This window comes from Anopheles merus, unplaced genomic scaffold (genome assembly GCF_017562075.2).
Source record: "Anopheles merus strain MAF unplaced genomic scaffold, AmerM5.1 LNR4000011, whole genome shotgun sequence".
Taxonomy (NCBI): domain Eukaryota; kingdom Metazoa; phylum Arthropoda; class Insecta; order Diptera; family Culicidae; genus Anopheles; species Anopheles merus.
In genome coordinates, this window is record NW_024427591.1 from 183834 (window position 1) to 197662 (window position 13829).

Consider the following 13829-nt stretch of genomic DNA (forward strand, 5'->3'; position numbering starts at 1 on the left):
GACGTGGAGAGCCCATAACCTAATGAGTTTAGAATGTGTCTCTACAGTTTATTATACTAAACTACTACATAACTGAAGCTAGCTGCTTCTTTTATACCCGTCGTATATGCTATGGTCTACTTTGTTTTTCCAACAGCTACCATCATCATCAATTGAGAAGACACCGTATGAATTTTGGCATAACAAGAAACCATCATATAGTCATACAAGAATTTTTGGTTCGGAAGCATACGTACATGTACCCAAAGAGAAGCGTTTTAAACGAAAAGCCTATCGTTTTTTGGATCATAAAACTAATCAGATAGTGATTAGTAGAGATGCCAAATTCATAGAAATACCCGAAACGGATTTAGAGAGAAACAAGACTGAATCGATTGAACCAACTATCGAAATGGTGCAACTACCATCGTCGAGGACCACACTAATGAAAAACTACGAAAGTATTTGTTGTGACCCGACCTGCCGAACTTGCGATCGCCGTTATTGCAGTCACTCACCGCTGACAGTCCTGCCAGCGTGTTGATGTGTTAGTGAGAGCGGTTCGGTAGGATAGGGCAATGATCGCTCGCCAGGCCAACGAACGGGAGCGATGGTGCCGAACACGTTGGTTGTAACGCAGCACTTACAAGAACGTCCTCGGTGCAAGCAGTCAGATTCTTAATAATACATTTATGTTAATTTATAAAGTTTTAATACGTGTGCAGTTAATGTAGATAGTAACACCAATATTAAATATCACAAACCCCGTTACAACACAAAAGTGGCGACGAGTAAATTCGGACAATTTTTTTTTTATAAAGCGACAATTTTTAATCTGTGAAAGTGGAAGTGTATGTGCGTGTGAAAATTCCCCGTCCACCGTCTAAGAAGCGCAGGATGAGCACCAACGAAAACGGTGCATCAGACGGAGCTAGCGAAGGCGAATCGCGTCGATCACCGTTGATCCGCCCCAGCGCTTTTACACCAGCGCAACCCTTCGCATCCGCGCACGATGTCAATGCACAACGCTTGCATCTACAACCGCACCGAGGACCAGCGGGGTCATCGCTCGGCGTACCAGCGGCGCCATCGCTCAGCATATCGCCGACGCCATCGCTGCAGCCAGGAGAAGCGTCATCTCAGGAAGCAGGATCGTCCCCAGACGGCGCGATGATCTACCAAATGCTGCAATTAATGCAGAAGCAGATGGCCCAACAGCAGCAAATGATGTCGCAATTAATGCAATTGCACCCGCTCCCGCAAACGTCGCAGCCCCAGCAGCATTCGCAGCAGCAGTCTTTCGTCCCGCAGCAGCAGTCTTTCGTCCCGCAGCAGCAGCCCGAGCTTACCATGGATGCTTTGGTGAGCAGCATTTCCGAGTTTCGGTACGAGGCCGAGTCGGACGTTACGTTTTCCGCCTGGTTTTCACGTTACGACGACCTGTTTAAGCAGGACGCCTCCCGACTCGACGACGCGGCGAAAGTTCGTTTACTCGTGCGTAAGCTGGGCACGACAGAGCATTCACGGTATACCAGCTTTATCCTTCCACGAGTTCCGCGCGATGTGAGTTTCCAAGATACAGTCAGCATATTGAGTTCACTTTTCGGAAGGGCTGAGTCGCTTGTCAGCAAACGATACAAATGCATGAAGCTGACAAAAGCGCAATCCGAAGACATACTCACATTAATCTGTCGCGTGAACCGATCGTGCGTCGACTACCAGTTTTCGTCCATGAGTGAGAATCAGTTTAAGTGTTTGACGCTCGTGTGTGGATTAAAGGATGAGGCTGATTCAGACATCCGCACACGACTTCTCGCACGCATCGAGGAACGAAGTGACGTTACTTTGGAGGATCTTGCAGCAGAGTGCCAGCGGATAAAGAGCCTGAAGGTTGACAGCGCGATGATTGGAACGGAGTCGCGTGAACGAGTCCTTGCAGTGCACGGTGCAGGTATGCCGTCGAACCAGCGGTACCATCGATCGGGCACGCAACCAGCTAATTTCCGGAAGCAGAAATCGAGTGATTCCGGACCATCGGCGAAACCATCGAAACCCTGCTGGTTATGCGGTGAGCTTCATTGGTCCAGAGACTGCAAGTTCAAATCGCATAAGTGCTCCAATTGTGGAAAAATCGGTCATCGGGAAGGGTTTTGCCGCACATCAGGACCGATAAGACGACAGCGCAACTTTCGAAAGCACCGGCAGGTAACATCACGTGTTGTAACTGTAAATATTTGCAGGGTTAACGACAGACGAAAATACGTCAACCTGACCATGTGTGGTCAACACGTGAGCTTGCAGCTAGACACTGGGTCGGACATAACAGTCATCAGTCGCTCGTTGTGGCAACAACTGGGCAAACCATCGTTAGTTCCGGCAGAGGTCAACGCTAGGACAGCATCGGGTGAGGAGCTTCAACTCGACGGTGAATTCGAAACCAGCATTGAAATGGCAGGTAAAACGAGGGAAGTTATCATTCGGGTGACGCTTGAAGGAAGACGCTCGACCCGTGTTTTGTCCAAAAAGGCCTGTCGCTTATGCCATGATTGAGACGGTCAACAAAGAGCTGGATAAGTTGGAACAATTGAATATCATCACGCGCGTAGACTTTTCCGAATGGGCAGCCCCGATCGTAGTTGTACGAAAGGCAAATGGCAACATCCGCATCTGTGGCGACTACTCGACTGGCTTAAACGATGCGCTTCAGCCACTCGAATATCCATTGCCATTGCCCGAAGATATTTTTTCGAAGCTTGCGCACAGTAGTTGGTTCAGCAAAGTAGACCTGTCAGACGCCTTCCTCCAGGTCGAGATTCACGAACAATATCGTCCATTGCTTACCATTAACACCCATAGAGGTTTATACCATTATAACCGCCTTCCTCCAGGCATAAAAGTAGCCCCAGCCGCGTTCCAGCAGATTATAGATAGAATGCTGGCAGGATTGCAGGGAACTTCTGGCTATATGGATGACGTGGTTGTCGGGGGGAAAACAGAGGAAGAGCATGACGAAAATCTAACGAAACTTTTTCGACGCCTCGAACAATTTGGGTTTCCGTCCGAGCAGACAAATGCTCGTTGAAGATGAGGCAAATCGATTACCTTGGACACGTAATCGACCGTCATGGTATCCGACCGAATCATGCAAAAATCTAGGCAATAAAAAATCTTCCCGCACCTACTGATATCAAAGGCGTGCGCTCTTTCTTCGGAGCAGTAAATTTTTACGGAAAGTTTGTGCCAAAAATGCGCGAATTGAGGTATCCGCTTGATAACTTGCTGAAAAGTGACACAAAATTTGCTTGGAATATGCAATGTGAAAAGGCATTTAAATATTTTAAAGAAATCCTATCATCCGATCTTCTCCTCACCCACTACGACCCCACCGCAGAGATTATTGTAGCAGCGGATGCATCATCAGTGGGACTAGGAGCCACCATTTCTCACAAGTTTGGTGATGGCTCAATAAAGGTCGTTCAGCATGCGTCACGTGCTTTGACAACAACGGAGGAAAAATATAGTCAAATAGATCGCGAAGGGTTGGCCATTGTATTTGCCGTAACTAAATTTCACAAGATGCTTTATGGTCGTTCTTTCAGGCTCCAAACCGACCACCGCCCCTTATTACGCATCTTCGGCTCAAAGAAAGGCATCCCAGTATTCACAGCGAATAGACTGCAACGCTTTGCGCTAACACTGCAGTTATACGACTTTTCGATTGAGTACGTCCCCACCGGAAACTTTGGAAATGCTGACATTCTCTCAAGGCTCATAAGAAATCACGCTAAACCGGAGACAGAATACGTCATCGCCAGCCTCCAGCTAGAAGAGGATGTAAGGTCCGTAGTTCTCAACATGATTAATACATTCCCTCTCAATTTCACAGACATAGAGGAAGAGACACGGACAGATTCCCTACTATGGAAGGTTCACAAATACATCCAAGAAGGCTGGCCGTCTGCCTCGTCATATGGAATGGAGTTAGCACGCTTCTATAATAGAAAGGATGACCTGTCGACCGTAGGTGATTGTGTTCTTTTTAGAGAGAGAGCATGCGGTGCTTGAATCAACTTCATAGAGGGCATCCAGGGATTCAACGCATGAAGTCCGTCGCTCGCAGCTATTTATACTGGCCATCTATTGATGAGGATATAGCCGACTGCGTTTCCAGCTGTACAGCATGCATGGCAGTCGCAAAATCACCACCTCTACTAGAACCAAAGTTTTGGCCAAAGACCACCAAACCGTGGGAAAGAGTGCATATAGACTATGCAGGACCAGTTGATGGAGCTTACTTTTTGATCGTGGTTGACGCATTCTCAAAGTGGCCTGAAGTTATGAAGACAATCACCACAACCACTACAGCTACCATTTCGATGCTGCGAAGCATCTTTGCACGTTTTGGCATGCCTGAAAAACTAGTCAGCGATAACGGAGCCCAATTTACAAGCGACACGTTTAAAGATTACTGCAAGCAAAGTGGCATTGAACATATTAAAACACCGCCGTTTCACCCACAGTCTAATGGGCAAGCAGAGCGCTTTGTGGATACTATGAAAAGAGCCCTGAAGAAAATCCAATCAGAGGATATGTCCACTGAAACGGCACTCGACACCTTCCTGCAAACATATCGCTCAACTCCGCACCCTGCACTTAACCAACGTACGCCAGCTGAAGTTTTATTTAATCGAAACATTAGAATTCCCTTAGATCTGATACGCCCAACTACAACAACACATTCCGAAGTCGACCAACGAGATGATCAGCAACCGCCAGCAGCTAGACAGTTTCAACCTGGAGATGCTGTCTATATGAAACATTATTCGCGCAATGCTTGGCAGTGGATTCCCGAAATGGTATCGAAACGGATCGGAAGCGTAATGTACGAGATTATCACCGATGGACATCGCCCTCATCGTCGACATGCCAATCAAATGCGCGCACGTACATCGAGTGGCCGAGGACATCTTGCCGGCGACTCAACTAAGCATCAGCTGCCGCTTGATATTCTTACGGAAGTGGCACCGACACCGTGGGCAACGACACCAAAGGCACCGATACCCGTGGAACGGAACAACGATCCGTCCAGCACATCACAACGTTTTTCTTCCGATAGGTCCCCAACGCAGCAGATTGTACAGCCTCTACCATCTGCATCCGAGACCAGCATCAGACAGCCGATACAACCGCCACGCCGATCTTCTAGGCTTAGAAGACCTCCGCGTAGGCTCGATGGATATCGGCTATACTAAAAAGGGGGAGATGTTGTGACCCGACCTGCCGAACTTGCGATCGCCGTTATTGCAGTCACTCACCGCTGACAGTCCTGCCAGCGTGTTGATGTGTTAGTGAGAGCGGTTCGGCAGGATAGGGCAATGATCGCTCGCCAGGCCAACGAACGGGAGCGATGGTGCCGAACACGTTGGTTGTAACGCAGCACTTACAAGAACGTCCTCGGTGCAAGCAGTCAGATTCTTAATAATACATTTATGTTAATTTATAAAGTTTTAATACGTGTGCAGTTAATGTAGATAGTAACACCAATATTAAATATCACAAACCCCGTTACAACACAAAAGTATTGAAACACAAACCGAAGCAGTGGCTGAGATTGAAGATCATGAAACCACCATCACACAGGAACTCGAAACAATGATACATGATGAACCATTGGATGAACTGGACGATACGGTTTATGAAAACGCGTCCGAGGGTGAACAGTCATTTCAAGAACTTCAATTAGACGAAATTCCTCTACGATCATTGCGACCTAATAAGGGTATTCCTCCAAGCGGTTGATTGAGGAAGCTTTAATCGCCAAAGAGGAGGAGAAGGAACCTAGAAACATACAGGAGGCGCTAAACTGTGAGGACAATTTTGAATGGAAGAAAGCCATGGCCGATGAGCTGAAATCTCATGCAAGAAATGGTATATGGGATTTGGTTAATATACCCGCAGGCCGTAAACCAGTTGTGACGCGAAATTTGCAAAGTCACCTACGGAAAAAGCATTCGCAAAGATGGAAACCGAGAGTGTCCTACTGCAAGATTCGTCTTCGTACAGAAGCCTAGTCGGAGCACTTTTGTATATCGCAGTGTGTGCTAGACCGGACATAGCGGTGAGTACATCATTACTTGGACGTCGTGTGGCCTCACCAACAGAGGCAGATTGGACAGCTGCGAAACGTGTAGTACGTTATTTGAAAGGGACGAAACATTGGCGATTACACTATGACGACAAGGCAACAGGTTTGGTTGTATATTCAGATGCTAACTGGGCTGGAGATCTGAAGACCCGAACATCGACGTCTGGAATGTTATTCTTGCTGGCAGGAGGAGCTATTTCCTGGGCTAGCCGATTACAAACATGCGTCACATTATCGTCAATGGAAGCAGAATTCGTGGCGTTGAGCGAAGCGAGCCAGGAAATCGTTTGGTTACGTCGTCTGTTGGAAGATCTTGGTGAAGCTCCACGACAACCTATTGTAGTGATAGAAGACAACCAAAGTTGTATAAAATTCATAGGGTCAGAGCTTATAAATCGACGTTCGAAGCATATTCATACAAGGGAATGCTTTGTGAGTGAATTATGCAACAATGGAATAATTAAACTGGAATATTGCCCTACAGAAGAAATGTTAGCTGACATACTAACCAAGCCGCTTGGAGCTATCAAGATAGTCAAACTATCATTATAATTGGGTTTAAAATCCTAATTATCTGATTACGTTGAGGAGGAGTATTGGAATAAGCAACATATCAGAGTTGCATAGTAGGCTTGTTATATCTTATTTAATGTTCATTCTGATTCAATAAATGTTAAACACTACACATACTTTCAATAGCGAGAAAACAATCGAGTCGTTGGCAAATGGAATTCAAGATTTCCCGTACGATCCGGACGCAGGAGTTTTCTTTGATGCATGGTACGCTAGATACGAAGACGTCTTCATTCAGGATGGTCATTCTCTAGACGACGCCGCCATGTGAGATTGCTTCTACGCAAATTAAGCACCCCTCTGCATGATAAGTACGTGAAAACTATTCTGCCAAAGCATCCTCGCGATTTCTCTCTGGATGAGCCCGCAAAACCGAAGAAGTTGTTTGGTCGCTAGAAGTCGGGTCTCACTCCCGTTACCAGTGCCTGCAGTACGCCAAGAGTGACGCGGATGATTTTACTTCGTATGCTGCCATGGTCAACAAACACTGCGAAGCGTTTCAACTTTCCAAGCTCACGTCGGATCAATTCAAGGCTCTCCGATTTGTCTGAGGACTCCAATCGCCACGGGATGCGGACATCCGAGCTAGATTTATTTCGAAACTGTAAGCTGATGAAACTGCAGTTGTTGAACAAGGAGAAGCTGCAAGTAAGGTGACTTTGGAAAGCCTGGTGGAAGAATGTCATCGTGAGGCCAATGTCAAGCATGACTCGCAGATGGTGGGAAACAAGGAGGCTTGCTCCGTCAACCCCATTTCGTGCAACCAGAATCATTCCTCTTCGAAGAAGACCAACAAAGTGCCAAAGACACCCTGCTAGAAATGTAGGGAACTGCACTACGTTCGTGAATGTCCGTTTGCATCACACACTTGTACTAGATGCAAGCAGCAAGTTTTATGTTCTTTCGATCGCGGAGGTGGTCGAACAAAAGTCACGCGTTTCTAATAAACTTAATAACGTATATTCAACTTCTTCTTTGTTACACTTGGTGTTGGCTCCCAGCACGCTTCCTTGCTGACCGCTAGTTCTTCTTACTTACTTACTTATCCGGCACTGCAACCGCTTTGCGGTCTTGGCCTGCCTCAGGAGTGTCCGAAACCGCTCACGGTCTCGCGCCTTCGTCTGCCAGTCCGTTATCCCGGCCTTAATGGCGGACGCCTCCACGCCATCTTGACGCTAGTTCTTCAGTGCGCCGTTAATGAGTCCGGGCCAGGTTAGCTCACAACAGCAAGGACATAGAGAAGGCTACTATTCAAGCAGTAAGCCCACTGCATCAAAGCCTTTCAAGCAATGGAAGCCCAAACAGAACATGAAGACGAATGGCATTTACACTGTTCGCAACGTCGGAAGGAAACGCAAATTCGTCTCGGTCGAACTCAACGGGGTAGCAGTCAAGCTTCAGTACCGTACCGATTAACAGCTTGGTCAACGTCGTACATCAATACTCTGACCAAATCGTTGATCGCCTCAAGCACCAGTTTCCGGAGGTATTTCGTAGCCGCTGGGTAGATGCACAAAAGCGCAAGTGAAGTTATACTTGAAGCCTGATGCCCGCCCATGCTACTGCCCGAAGCGACCAGTGGCGTATGCGGCTCTTCCCAAAGTAGATGCGGAACTCGAAAGGCTCGCAACAAACGGTATAATTTCTCCAGTTCAATTCTTGGACTGGGCAGCACCAATAGTTGTCGTACGGAAATCGGACAATGTTTCGGTCCGTGTGTGCGGAGATTATTCTACGCGGCTGAACAACGCGTTGGAATGTGACCGTCATCCTCTACCTCATCCTGACGATCTTTTAGCGGAGCTGGCAGCGCCACGCTATTTCACACATCTTGACTTATCAAACGCCTATCTACAAGTTGAGGTTGAGGTAGAATCGCGCAAGCTGCTTACTGTGAACACACATCGCGGCCTTTTCCAATACAACCGACTTCCTCCCGGAGTCAAGTCGGCACCTGGCGCTTTCCAACGCATTATTGGCAGCATGGTGGCTGGCATTTCTGGCACCCTACCTTGATGATATCTTAATTGCTGGTCGCACCAAAGAGGAGCACGATGGTATCCTCTATGCTGTTCTAGAACGCGTCCGTGAGTATGGTTTCCATTTACGTCTTGAAAAATGTCGTTTCGCGCTTCCCCAGAGCGGTTTTCTTGGATTGATCGTGGACAAGGAAGGTGTTCGGCCTGGCTCGTCCAAAACAGAAGCCATTGCCAAGATGCCACCCCCGAAGAACGTGAAGCAACTTTACTCATATCTCGGAGCTATCAACTGTTATGGTCGATTCGTTCCGCAGATGATGCACCTCAGAGCTCCCCTGGATGACCAGCTAAAAAAGGATGCTCGCTGGAACTGGACTAAAGAGATACAGAAATATTTTAAGCAGTTCAAGACCATTTAATCTCCGACCTGTTGCTTACTCACTTTGACCCATCTAAGGAGATCATCGTCGCGGCAGACGCATGGAAGTATGGTCTTGGCGCTGTCATGATTGTAGCTAGGACTCGTAAGGATGCTGTTCTGCAACAAGTGATTAGTTACCTCAATGAAGGATGGCCAGCGAGCGTGAAGCTAATCACCGATCCTGATGTGAAGAAGTTCTTCGTCAGACGTGAGGGACTTCAAGTCGTCGATAACTGCGTCATGTTCGGCGATCGAATCGTCGTTCCATCATAATTCCGGAAGCGAATCGTCCGCCAGCTACATCGTGGACACCCAAGAATAGAGCGGATGAAGTCTCTGGCTCGCAGCTACATTTACTGGCCGAATGTCGACGACGATGTGGCGCAATTCGTTCGTCAGTGCAATGCATGTGCTGAAGCAGCGAAGGCTCCGAAGAAAGCAACCCTGGAATCATGGCATCTCCCGGACCGGCTGTGGCAACGACTACACGTCGATTTCGTTGGCCCAATCGACGGACATCACCTTTTCTTAAAACATCAAATTTTATTTTACATTTTTTTCATGATTTTAAGTTGTTTTCATTCGATTTGGCATTTTTAATCCATAAAGGCTGGATGCATGCAATAATGAAAGAAAAATTGTGTTTTGTGGCATATTCAAAGGAATATTCAGTAAACTGCTTAACATCCCCATTTTGCCCCGCTTTCCCTTAACAGCATAATCAATAGTTGATATTATTTACGGCTTTCACTTCATATTCATCGAACTTTAAAACTGCAGCTATTGCATTGGTCATATGTTTCTTGCATTCAGTATCCTTTGATAATAAAAAACTTAGAACCACATTTTTTAAATATTCCAAATTTGATCCTTCTAATTGTCGATTCCTTCGTAAACGTTCCATCTCTTTTCCATTGCCAATATTTGAGTTTTGTAAGTTTCTTCAATCATTACCTTTTCTTGGGCAAGTTTGCGCAACGAGGCTTCTGACGAGTTTTTGAAGTTCTTAGAGCACTGATCTCTAGATTCATTCGTGCAATTTCTTGTGCATAGTGAATCAAATGCTGATGATCCTCAGATAACGATTGAAGCGATGTTACCATCATCAATGATGGTTCGGCATTACTATCCGAACGATCAACTAGTAGATTGCCTATCGTATCGTTATGAAACTCTTTTGTAGCAGAAGCCGAAGAAATTGAAAGTATTTCAAGAGAGGTTCGAAGAGTTCTAATTTCTTCCTCTTTCTCATCCATTACCGCTAGCGAACGTTCGCGTTGATTTTGTAATGAATCTTGAAGATGTGTGATTTTTCTCTCGAATGATGCTTGCAATGCTATCAACACTTCGGTATGTTTGACGGAATCATTTTTAAGAGCTATCTGTTGATCTGTTATTTTTTGTTGTAAATCGAATTCTAGCTGAGCTGTTGATTGTTTTTGAACATCAATTTTTTGTTTTAGTTGCGAAACATTTTCTTGACACAAAAGAAGATCTTTTTTCAGTCGTTGATTTTCATCCAGTGCTTGCTCGTAACGCCGTTTATACATTTTTAATTCGTTCTTTTCATCTGCATGTTGATCTTGTGATGCTATCTCAGATAAAAAACTAAAATCCTCTTTCCTCTCTGTAATACCTCCTATGGAATGATTTTCTAGCAATAAGTGTCCTGCACCATAACCGTCCTCTATGGATTCCCGATCGTATTGAGGTGAATCATTGTTTTCTTCCACTCGCTTTGTTTTTAAGTTCGCAATTGCAGTTTTTAATTGCAAAATGTATACTTTATCCTGCTCTTTTATACGATCGTATCTACCTACCATTTCACTAAGTTCTTTGATGCGGGATTCAAAGTTAGCTACACGCTCCTCGTGTATTTCTCTCAAACGTTTGCTGTTTTCTTCTGCCAGACGGACACGTTGCTTTTCTTCTGCTACAGCAATTGCATACTGTTTCTTTAGATGGTTCATTTCATCTTGCAACTCACGCAAAGATTCTTTTAAGTTGATTGAACTATTATTATATCCTTTTGAATCGCAGTCTGTTGATTTTGTTTTCTTTGCATCAACAAGTTTTTTTGAAACGGTCTGTCGGTCCGGAGCAATAACCATAAACTGAGTCTTCAAATTTCCAAGTTGTAGCTCTAATTGCTCGTTTAGATTACGCTCGTCATCTAGTAATTTCTTCAACTCCCGTATTTTCACAGATTGATCTTCAGACGGTCCAATCCTCGGTCCGTAGTCTACAAGCGTATTGGGATTGAAACTGCTCATCTCGAATTGAGATTGGGATTCGAAATCTTTAATACGTCGCGACAGTTCTTCTATAATGGAATCCTTGTTTTCCAGTTTTTGGCGAAGTTGATTTCTTTCATATTTTGACACTTCCTCGATCCGGTTGCGTTCTGCTGTGATAATGGTGAGATTGTTCATTAGTGTTTGTAGTTGTCCTTCAACCGATCCAGATGCTAAAACTGCCTCAGAAGATTCATGAAGTCCATTATCCAAGATAGCCTCCTTGCCATCATTTACTTTTTGAAGTGCTTTTAAGGTTTCTTCTAATGCTACTTTTTCTTTGGCAATACCTTTATACGCCACGATAATATCTAAAAAATATATCATTTTGATCGATTAAATACCAAGCCATTGCTGTTGGGTTACAGTACATAAGGTTTACTTCAATAACTACATACCCTTTAGCCGATTTTCATAGCGATTAATGTGTTCTTTCTGAGAGCTAATGATGGATTCATATTCTTTTAATTTGTTTGATTCGTGCTTCCTCTTTTCCATGATGTAAATATTTTTCTCCGGAACACAGAACAGCTAAACGAGATGCAGTACTTAGAAACAATATCTATTTAGGAATAATCAAACAAAATTGCAACGTTTACTATTTCACGAAATAAAGCAAGTTTGTTTAAACCTATAATACACAAATAAAAATAAAATAAACTTCACACTTCATAACTTTAATTACAGGCGGTCCCAGAGATACATGGTTAATGGGGACCGAAAAGGCCGAAAAATACCGCTTATCTCGAATTTCCGCGTAAGTCGAATCTCGTGATTTCCAGCCGAAATATCACTAATTTTCGTGCAATTTGCAACTAGGGGGTGGTTTTAGCCACCAAAATGATTATTGGATATGTTCTACCGAATTGAACAATTTTAAACCTTTTGAAATGGTATTTTACTTTCGATCAACACGGAGGTTATTTGGTATTTCACAATGGATGTGTCAAATAAGTACCATTTGTTCAAAGAACTGCCAAATTTAGATCACCACGTATCTCTAAATCCACGTATAAAAGGTACTGTGTATCTCGGGGACCGCCTGTACTGATATCATCTAAAGCTGCGCTCTGGCACCAATCGAACACGACATCCGACACGAACAAACCCTTATAATCATATGCAGGTGCACTGTCAGATACAAACAAAATACCAAAACAAACATGTCAAATCTCATACATTTTTCATGTTCGATGTCGTGTTCGATTGGTGCTAGAGCGCCGGGTAAGGCGGCGCTCTGGGACCAATCGAACGAAACAAACAAACACGACTCTGTTCGATAGGTGCTCTGTCAGCTGTTCGATGTCTTACAGACCTGTCATGATGCACTGCAATACGCCTTCTTTTTATCTCGAAATAATCTTTTTATCTCGAAAATGAAGCATTTTCATAGTTAAAATGAATATCCATCTGCAGGGGGAAGATTCAACAAATAATTTGCTAGTTATTCACATCAATAATAACATAAAAATCATTCAAATTTAATATTGAAAAAATGTAAACAATGGTCCATGCGAAACACATACAGTGCACACACATGCATTATGTACACGCAATAGTTTAATACGTTTCAAACCTGTATATTTGATGTTAAAATTGATTGTGAAGCATTGCAAATATTATTGATAGATATTTAAAATATTTTGCAGGCGAATTTTAAGAATAAAACGAAACAAAATACGAAAACAAACTTGAAATTGACCCGAATTGAATTCTATCTACTGTAGCTGAGAAGCGTTTGACAGCCAAGGTATTCAAAGCACAGGTGGGTATCGAACATCAAAGACAGAATCAACTGACATGTTCGACTCGATGTTTGTCTTGTTTGTTTGTGTCTGACAGTGCACCTCCATATGGTTATATGGGTTTGTTCGTGTCGGATGTCGTGTTCGATTGCTGCTAGAGCGCCGCCTAAGGTTTACATCAAGGTGGGTTAAAAATATCAGTTGGTGGATAAGGGCTTTTGGGGGGTCGCCATAGTTGAGGGACTTTACGTCATTTTAAAACCGTTAACCAATGGTTTCCGCACATAAAGCATAGCAAATAAAAAAGATTGCTTTGTTACTACGTGCAATTTTGTGTTTTATTGTATTTTTGATGCAGTACAAATGTTACACGCGTTTTCTTTATTCAGTTCCTTGTATGCATGACATTTCATTCGCTCCCTTCCTGTTTCGAGCAGTGCTGCTCGTTCGAGCAGTGGCAGAGCTGCCAACATGCCATAGCTGTCAATGTTGTATATAACAGCTCTTCCCCCGGAAATAAAGCACCTACTTCCGCTCTGCTACAGATCCAATCGTTGAGGAGGTTTGATGGTTCTTGTTGATCGACGAAGTCCAGAATCCGCTGTCAAGCCTGACGAACCGGAAGTCCCCTCAAAGGTGGCACACTCAGTAGATGTCGACGACTGGATCACCTTTGAACGCACAGGGACAGTT

At 44.4% G+C, this 13829-nt stretch overlaps 1 protein-coding gene and 1 long non-coding RNA gene across 2 annotated transcripts; both read right to left on the reverse strand.

Annotated features, from left to right (window-relative positions):
• Positions 1-8531: 8531 nt before the first annotated feature.
• LOC121600913 lies at positions 8532-10002 on the reverse strand. The gene is made up of 2 exons (XR_006005913.1): positions 9119-10002; positions 8532-9051 (listed from the first exon to the last, which is right to left on the reverse strand). It is a non-coding gene; the product is annotated as an uncharacterized LOC121600913 (long non-coding RNA).
• Positions 10003-10047: 45 nt separating this feature from the next.
• On the reverse strand, positions 10048-12359 carry LOC121600927 (golgin subfamily A member 6-like protein 22). Its single transcript, XM_041929697.1, has 3 exons — positions 12294-12359; positions 11790-11953; positions 10048-11702 (listed from the first exon to the last, which is right to left on the reverse strand). Exons 2-3 carry the CDS (start codon positions 11887-11889, stop codon positions 10048-10050), a joined length of 1755 nt encoding a protein of 584 aa, XP_041785631.1. The 5' UTR covers positions 11890-11953; positions 12294-12359.
• Between the last annotated feature and the right edge of the window lie 1470 nt (positions 12360-13829).

What these genes read in the sequence shown, in the direction of transcription:
- LOC121600927 (XM_041929697.1), bottom strand. Translation starts at nt 11,889, where the DNA reads ATGGAAAAGAGGAAGCACGAATCAAACAAATTAAAAGAATATGAATCC. An exon ending in CTATGAAAATCGGCTAAAGG is followed by an intron (nt 11,703 to 11,789) that starts GTATGTAGTTAT and finishes TATATTTTTTAG; the next exon opens with ATATTATCGTGGCGTATAAA.